At 38.9% G+C, this 9,284-nt stretch overlaps 1 protein-coding gene across 2 annotated transcripts in view; it reads left to right on the top strand.

Moving 5' to 3' along the window:
• LMLN (leishmanolysin-like (metallopeptidase M8 family)) overlaps positions 1–8,177 on the top strand; it is a 65,683-nt gene extending 57,506 nt beyond the window's left edge. For both annotated transcript variants that reach the window (XM_005873132.2, XM_005873131.2), the window contains one exon: positions 4,631–8,177. In XM_005873132.2, the coding sequence (XP_005873194.1) occupies positions 4,631–4,731 (101 nt within the window). In that variant the 3' untranslated portion in view covers positions 4,732–8,177. The remainder of the gene's footprint in view (positions 1–4,630) is intronic.
• Positions 8,178–9,284: the final 1,107 nt, after the last annotated feature.

The following is a 9,284-nucleotide window of genomic DNA, read 5'->3' as shown; positions in this document are numbered from 1 at the left end:
GCCACCACTGCTGTGCTGGCAGCCATCAGCCTGGCTTGTGGCTGAGCAGAGCTCCCCCTGTGGGAGCACACTGACCACCAGGGGGCAGCTCCTGCATTGAGCACCTGCCCCCTGGTGGTCAGTGTGTGTCATAGTGACCAGTCATTCCCAGTCATTCTGCTGTTAGGGTCAATTTCCATATTACCCTTTTATTATATAGGAGGATACAATGAGTTGTTTGAAATGATATAAGATCTTCGGTCCCTTTGATGTGGTATGTAGTATATGTAGTGTTAAATACTCTTAACTTTTACTTTCATGTAAGTTAGTAGGATAACTTACTTTTATTGTTATTATTAAATTACGTTGACTGCTAGTTCATAAAGAGAGAGTTACTCCAGCTGGTTCAGGGGTAAAAATCTTAGGAGTATAGTAAAAGAATGTATAGGAATGTGGAGAAAGCCAGGCCAGGGCAAAGGGCTATGAAATGATTAGTTCCTGTCTTTGGAGCATGACAGAGACAAATGGATCTGTGGAAAGGAGGTGGGGAATAGAGATTGCAAACCACCCAACCCCTCCACGTCCACCAACCTGCATCTTAGACTCTACTTCTACTTATCCTGGCTCCCTCTTTATCAGTTACCCTTCTGAAATTTTGGTGCTATGATGTGATTTCTTTTTCCCTGTTAACCCGTTCTATGAGGAAGCATACTCAAAAAAGCATTGTAATCTATAAGTCATTACACAATTTTGAAAACTGTATAAAATATTTTAAGAATAGATGTCTTTAGGCACTGCTTTTAAAACATTATAAGTATCACTGTTGAAATTCTAAAATATCCTGATTACTCATGTTTGTTAATGTGTGAATAGAGCACACACTAGGCCCTTAGTGAACTCTGTACCAGGAACTATGGCAGACTTTACATATGCTATTTCTTTTAGATAAATAGTTTATTTCTTTTTAAAATATAGTCTTTATGACCCACCAAACTTATAAAAATAAGATTTGATGCTTTAAATGTACTTATATGAGAAATACTAAAAATTAGAATTAACCTATGATGAAGCTTATTAGACAAATAATCATCCTAATATGTTTTATGAATTAAAATAATTTAGGTTTTTTTTAGTATGCCTTTAAAACATTAAAACTGCTAATATTCTAGAGGAAGTGTAAAAATATATTCCTCTCCCCAAATTCTTCTGATTTTTTTTTTATTGTTGAGCTCAGCTTCACATAGCTTTTTCTTGTATTTGTAATTTCTTTTGGAATGTAAAACTCATCTTTTTTCCTTTTTTCTGATTGTCACTTCTAAATGCTAGAGTGTAATTAGGTAGTTGTTCCATACTGCCTAAGATAGTGAATATAAAATATTTATTTCTAAATTCTTTCTGGTCTCTTCAGATTGTAGGTGTTATTTTTGTTTCCATTTATTGAATGCTGAGTGCTTTATGTCTATATTATTGCATTTAATCATCACAAAACCTAATGAGGTAGGAATAATCATTTTACACATGAGAAAACTACGGTGTAAGAGGTTAAGTGTAATGTGTCTACTGTCACAACTAATAAATAATGAGGTTCAGGTCAAAACCCAAATCTGATCATCTCTAATTCATTTTTAAATACCCTCTTTGAATATTTTCTTTTTAAAGATTACTGTCAGCCCTAACCGGTTTGGCTCAGTGGATAGAGCGTCGGCCTGCAGACTCAAGGGTCCCGGGTTCGATTGGTCAGGGGCCGGTTAGGGGCATGTACCTTGGTTGCGGGCACATACCCCGTAAGGAGTGTGCAGGAGGCAGCTGATCGATGTTTCTCTCTCATCGATGTTTCTGGCTCTCTATCCCTCTCCCTTCCTCTCTATAAGAAATCAATAAATATATTTAAAAAAAAAAAGATTACTGTCACATAAAGTTCAGTATTTTTTTAAAATATGTTTTTCTTGATTTTAGAGAGGAAGGGTAGAGAGAGAGAAACATTGATGAGAGAAAAACATTGATCAGCTGCCTTTCACATGCCCCCTACTGGGGATAAAGCCTGCAACCCGGGCATGTGCCCTGACCAGGAATCAAACTGGTGACCTCCCGGTTCATGGGTCGATGCTCAACCACTGAGTCACACTGGCCCTGCTAAAGTTCAGTATTTTTGAAGGACAACAAATGTTCCAGAGCTGTCATTAATGTTTTAATAATTTGTTAAATTTTTGTGTCAGTAGAAAAGGAAACAGGCCACCTTTCATTTAGGGAGTCCTTCTCCATTTCCTTGGGCCAAATAGGGAGTCCTCCATTTCCTTGGGCCAAATTGAGAATCAGGAGATATAGGGATATGCCTGTGTTATTAGACTCCAGGTTCCATTCCTTATTCCAGCCAAGACCATTCTACCTCATGCTCTAGGCCAGAACTTATCCAGTAGACTGGGGTGATGGAAATGTTCTGTAATCTGCATTGCCCAACAGAGTAGTCATTAGCCACATGCAACTACTGAATGTGTGAAACATGACTGGGTTGATTAAGGAACTAAATAAATACTTTATTTCATTTGAGTTCATTTAAATTTAAGTAGCACATAGAGCTGGTGGCTGCCATATTGAACAGTGCAGCGCTAGATCAGAGTCTCTCAAACTTCTGCATGCATCAGAACCATGTTAAAACACAGGTTGCTAAGCCTCAACCCCAGAGTTTCTGATTCAGAAGATCTGGGTCAGAGCCTGAGAATTTGCATTTTGAACAAGTTTGCAGATGATGCTGATGAGAAGGACTGTTCTTGGCAAAGTGGGATTTAACAATTACCAGCTGATTCCATTGGGAAGAATAGGAGTTTCCTCCTGTTTTGTGAAATAATTTTTTTAAATATTTATACCACACCATATATGGTGCTCAGAAGAACAGGCTGCAGTGCCGTGACGTTATCATTCTATTCATTCTAGAGCTGAAGACTAGCCCTATTTTCCACTTTTAGGCAGTCAGACTTGAAGCATGATTGGTTCTTTATTGGTCAAAAGACAGGGTGTCTGTCCTAAAAGTATACATAATTTAATCACTGAAAACTCAATTTTGAAAAAAAATGTGTTTTCATAAACACTGACTTTATAATTATTCAAAGTGTGTGTATATATTTTGGGGGGACACCGTATATTAGAAAGAACAATTTATCTCAAGATAAAGGCTGGTCAAGTTGGCCTGGTCTCTTGGCTGCTGTAAAAATGTTTACCAACCCTGGCCAGGTAGCTCAGTTGGTTAAGAGTGGTGTCCTGTTACACTAAGGTTGCAGGTTCAATCTCTGGTCAGGGCACATATAAGAAACAACCATGAATAATGCATAAATAAGTGGAACAACAAATATCTCTCTCTCTCTCTCTCTCTCTCTCTCTCTCTCGCTCTCCCCCCCGCCCCCACACACACTCACTCACTCACTCACTCACACTTTCTAAAAACCAATCAACAAAATTAAAAAGTTTTCCTTTCTGAGAATTATTTTGGGAAATAGTTTTAGCCATGAGAACAGCTCATGCCTAAATTAAAATGGACTTCTAGTGCCCAAAGCCCATAGATTTTTCTTCTGTTTCCAGATGAAGGCTGGATGTGGATAGATAGGTAGTTGTTTAGAGATTGGGGACCATATGCCCTGGCTTGCCTGGGACAGTCCATATGCCTTTTGTCCTGGTATAATTGTTAATAGCGTCCCTTGTGTTTAAAAAAAAAAAATCAAAGAGAACATTTATTTGATCTAAGCAAATTTTATTTCACAATTCATGAAGCAGGCAGTCTCCACACTCAAGAGTCCAGAGAACTGCAAAATAAGGAAAAGGGATACAAGCAGGAAACAAGGAAGAAACACTCGGCTTAAGTTGATTGGCCAGAGTTGCATATCTGACCTTATTTTGAAAGATCAAGGAACAAGGAAATAAGTATAGAGCCCAGAGTTGGCTTGTTGGTTGGCATTTGGCTGACTAAATATACTATCTTTCTGGTCAAGCGCATGGAAGTTATCTAAGTTTCAGTTTGCTGACATGGCACCATCTTGAGATTAGCAATTTATTTCAAAACTTGTCTTAAAATGTCCTTATTTGGGATGATAAATTATATCAAATTACCATAAAAAAGGGGACAAGAAAGAAAAGAAGAGAGTTCTACTTCCCATATCAGAATAGCCAAGATATTAATCTACTTTCCTGTGTAACATATTTATGCTGGGATACTAGCCGAAGACACTTCTTTCTCTTCTTGGGTGCCGTTTTTTATCCATGATATGGTAGGTACATCTTCTTTTCTTCCTGCATAAATATTTTGTTCTTTTTCAAAAAATGCAAAAAAAATTTGACCTTACATACCTAGGTTTTAGAGACAGAAACATCAATGATGAGAAAGAATCATTGATCAGCTGCCTCCCGCGCACCCCCTACTGGGAACCGAGCCCACAACCCGGGCATGTGCCCTGACCGGATATTGAACCGTGACCTCTTGGTTCATAGGCCAATGCTCAAGCACTGAGCCACGCTGGCAGGGCAGGAAGTCATTCTTGATTCTGCTCTCCAAGGTGGTCCTTGTTCACCTTTAATAATCACCTGTATTCATCTGTCAGTATTTAGTTGATATAATATATTCCAAAAATGTCTATAGAAAGTCAATTTTTGTTTTCAATCCTAGATCTCTGTTCCCGTTCCTCTAGCCTTGTGGTCACCCTCTGGCTTCTGCTAGGCAATCTGTTTCCTCTGCTGGCTGGATTTCTTCTGTGTGTATGGCACTAGGAATGGAAATGTGAATTCTCAAGGCATTCTTTTGTGTCATGTTCCTCTGAACAAAGCACAAAATCTGAGTGAGTATCAGCCTGTGCAGATGGCAGAAGTGGCATTCCTGACTTTGGCTTGAAAGTGTTGACCACAGTCAGACCTTGAAGCAGAGCTTCACAGCAACCCAACAGCCTCGGCTTGGAGAGGGGGAAGGAATTCCAAGTCATCAGGACTCTTTATTTTTCAGGATGCATAACCGTCCTCAAGTTTTCCTTTGAAAATGGAATATTGGTGAAATTTTCAGATTACATACCTCAGCATTCTCATTAACCTAAAATGATGGGAAAGTTCATCAATACTGCAATAATAAAGAACTGCTAATTACTGCAGATTATACGTTGTGGATCCTGTACCCACAAGTATAAATTATCCTTTGACTTACAGAAAATAATTGAGTTGAGGTTTGTACATCATTGTTACACCTATTTTGAATTTAATGAGTGTACATGGTACAATTAAATCATTGCTCTTGTTGTTCTAAAAAGTCTTTTATAAAATTGTTTTGCTAAATGTTATGATTTAACCATGCTTGCCTTTCAAACTAGCTGTGTGATAGTTTACTATGGAATCATGGTGTGTTGGTAGCCCTCTTACAGCTGCATCTGTTATCCCAGATCTCCGTAGCTCAGTGTCCTGTTGTATCCTCCGTTCGTTTAATAATGACCTGAAAAACGATAGAAGCAGAGAGAGAAAGTAATGTGCTCTGTAAAAACATTGAAGACAAGCAAACAGAAGAAAATATAAATGTATGTTTTTCAGGTAATAGATATGACAACTATAATCCAACCAAAAAATAGAACTATTCCTTTTTTAACAATGAAGATAAAAAGAAATTCTGGGATAGACAGGTATGCAGTTGTCTTCATGTGGGCTTGCGAATTGTTTCAGAAGAACTTCTGAAAATTATTTTATATACAAGAAGAAAAATATAAGTCAAAACAAGATAATCTGAATTGTTTACTAATAGCAAAGTGTAGGGTTGGTGTACGGCCCAGCCAATAGGGTCCACTTTACTGCACAACATATGGCTCAATCCTCAGAAGTTATAAGATAGCCTTTACTTTAAAAGGAGGTGATATCCTTTACCTCCTGCTTTTGGCACTTCTGTTACCACGTAGATTCTGGTCCACAGAAGCAAGTCTACTCTGGAGCTTATCAACCCCACTTTACTAATTAAATTCTTTAATGATAAATGATTCCCACTTTTTCTCTCTAAAGCTAACAAAGTCCTGTGACATTATAAACACAGCCCTTGGACAAGCATTCATTCATTCATACATTCATATATACATAACATTCATTCATTGGTTAGCCCTTTAATTCAGCATATAACTATTGAGCACTCCGTGTAAGAAATTGTGCTAAGTGAGCAAGCAACATAATTACTAAGGAGTAATTCCAGCTGATTAGTTGGACCTGGGGCCAAACAGCAACCCCAGCAAAGGAAAGTTGCCTTTTTTAATGCATAAATTTTAAATATGTATTTAAATGTGCAGTTTTGAATTGAAGGTATTTGTCATTGTGAAAGCTGGGTCTCTAGCATATCCACCTTCAGCTAAAGAGAAGCTAATCGTAAAGGTGTCAGGTCAGTGCTCTGTTTTCTGCCTGTGTCATGTATCTCTTAAATTGTGCAACATCCGAGAAAAGTATAGAGTATATTTTTAAAGAAAGCTATGAAAATATAAACTTACATTCTGATTGTGATTATGGATCATCCTGCAAAGTTGTATAAAGAATTTCACCAAAAATACTATGGACTAAGAATATATTTGAGATTTACCATGATAGGTTTGATTATATTTTGACTGTTGTGCAGTGATGCCATTTAGATAGTATTGTTTCTGAGCATGGTGCTTTTTATACTTGAAAGATATTTTTGCTTTATTTTTATTGATATAATTATATTTGCACTAATGACTTTCTGGAGAAAATATTATAGATGACATTTTTTCTACATATATTTATTAAGATTGGAATCTGGTAGCCCAATGTTTTCCCTGCACAAATGTGAAACTTGATAAAGTATAATGTCAACAAATCTTGAGTTTCTGAGGGTAACTAAATGTGCTGTTGTCTTCCTTCCTCTTCAAGACTTGAAAGTGGTTGCTTATCACTGATTCTGCATAGTTTACTCAGTGAAGACTTAGAAGGTCATTGAGCCTGTAAAAAATTTTAAGAGGCACATTTTAGTCACTCAGATTATGACAATATTCTAAAAAACGAAGACTTTTAAAATCTGAGGTTTCAATGCAGCATTAGTGGGCTAGACTTCAGCTTTGAACTGAAGAATTTGAAATGGCGTAAGTGTCAATATTCTGTGGCAGGTTATACCCTTCATATTAGCAAAACCAGTTCCCTGAGAAAGATGGAGCAGACTGCAGCCGTGGTGAAAGAGAGTCGGGTAGGGAAGGAGAGTGGGGAAGAGCTGATTTGGGGGTGGCAGACAGGAGTCCTTTCTGACTCAGAAAGTGTCAAGTGCTTATAAACTCCGACTACCTCAGTTTCCGTTCAGACTTAGGTTCATTTTGATAGGATTAAGGTCCCAATTGTATCAAGTGAATTTGTTTCTCAGGTTTTCAAGAACAGAATATACAGGAAGGAAGCAAAAGCCATGTCAGTAGATTTGAGCTGACAGCTTTAGAGAAACTGGCAAGCAGTTAGGAAGTCTTCATGTAAACCCCTCTAATAGTCTCCTGAAAAACATCCTTTTTCCTTACCGATTTCTTAAGGATACCTATTTTTGTTAAGATCAAATAGACATTCTAAAAATGTTATAAATTGTGCTTAAAGTTAGTTTCAGCCTAATATGTTGGCTTAGAGTTTATGATTATGTGAAGATGAAACATGAATTAATGAAGTTTAAATAACTTTAGGAAGAAGTGTAAATAAGTATATCAGTATTCTTTAAGTATATCAATATTCTCTTCAGTGTTAGAAGACTCACTGTAAAATGACTAGGTGCTTTCTCAGGATCTTGCCAGCGCTGATAGTCCATGACGAATACTGATCCAGAATTGCTAGGTTCCTGCTGGGTCTGAGCCGCCTCTGAGAGCATGCCAGCTTCCATGTCATGTTCGCCACAGCGTCTTGTGCTTGAAGGCTTCGCACAGTCCATGGCCTTGGACACTGAATGGACAGAGAAGAGCCTGTCCCTGAGGGCATTTGCGCAGTCCTGGCAGGAGGAGGTGGACTCGGTCGCAGCCCCTCAGGCCCATGTATCGTGGACTCCAGTCATCGTGCCGCATCCTCGCAGCCCGGGAGGACTAACGTCAGTAAAGACTGTGCTACTCATTCTGAAGAAAGACCTTACCTGAGGGGTGACTTTGTGGGGTTTTTTTATACATTTAGGCAGAGTTGGGGAAGGAGTGGTGAATTTTTTTCTTTTATGTTTATATTTTAAATAAGTAAAATAGAAGATTTAAAAACTAATCTTTATTTATGGTATTGAACTTTAAGTGTAATATATTCCTTAAAAAAAACAACTTTAATAAAAATGGAAACTAAACTGCATCTTGTCTTTAACACTGCCAGGTGGTTGTTTTGTTTTGTTTTTAAATCCTCAGCCGAGGAGTGAAGATATTTTTTCCATTGATTTTTAGAGAGAGTAGAAAGGAGGGAGGAGGGAGAGAGAAACATCAATGTGACAGAGACACATTGACTGATTGCCTCCCACACATGCCCTGAGTCGGGGAGGGGTTCAAACCTGCAACCCAGGTACGTGCCCCTGACCAGAAATCAAACCTGCGACCCTCTGGTCCAGGGCTGACGCTCTAACCACTGGGAACACCAGCCAAGCCAACACTCAGTTTTTAAAAACCTGGATGGGGAACATAGACACAGCCAGTCCTCTGCATGGAGAAGATGAGGTGTTTATTATGAAGCATAATTCAGTTTTTATTTTAACTGGAGTAAAATTGTCCTACTTGAAGAATGAGGACACCCTAACCGGTTTGGCTCAGTGGATAGAGCATCCGCCTGCGGACTGAATGGTCCCAGGTTCAATTCCGGTCAAGGGCATGTACCTTGGATGCGGGCACATCCCCAGTAGGGGGTATGCAGGAGGCAGCTGATACATGTTTCTCTCTCATCGATGTTTCTAACTCTCTATCCCTCTCCCTTCCTCTCTGTAAAAAATCAATAAAATATATATATATAAAAAAAAAAGAATGAGGACAGATGTTATGAAAAGCTACAGGGAATAGCCCTCCTCACATAGTTAAATAGAAAAGAGAACAGACAATCCAGGGCATCCACCGCTGGCTGGACATGCTCCCGTGCCTTCTGCTCTGTGCTGTGGGCCAGGAGCTGCATGGCAACCCTGGCGCATCCAAGTGCCACACTGTGGTGGCGGCAAGTTACTTGTGTCTAGTCTCGGAGTGGGGTTCTTCCTCATGACCTGAAAGTAGTTTGAGAGCGTGTCCCTGGGACATGCCTTCACCATGTGCACTTAGCCATTCTGCCCTGTGGCATGGAGCCAAGCACTTTGTGAAAATGAGTGAACGTAGCCTGTG

This window comes from Myotis brandtii, unplaced genomic scaffold (assembly GCF_000412655.1).
Source record: "Myotis brandtii unplaced genomic scaffold, ASM41265v1 scaffold4, whole genome shotgun sequence".
NCBI classification, from domain to species: Eukaryota; Metazoa; Chordata; class Mammalia; order Chiroptera; family Vespertilionidae; genus Myotis; species Myotis brandtii.
The sequence above is the reverse complement of the archived record's forward strand: the minus strand, read 5'-3'. Positions and strand labels throughout refer to the sequence as shown.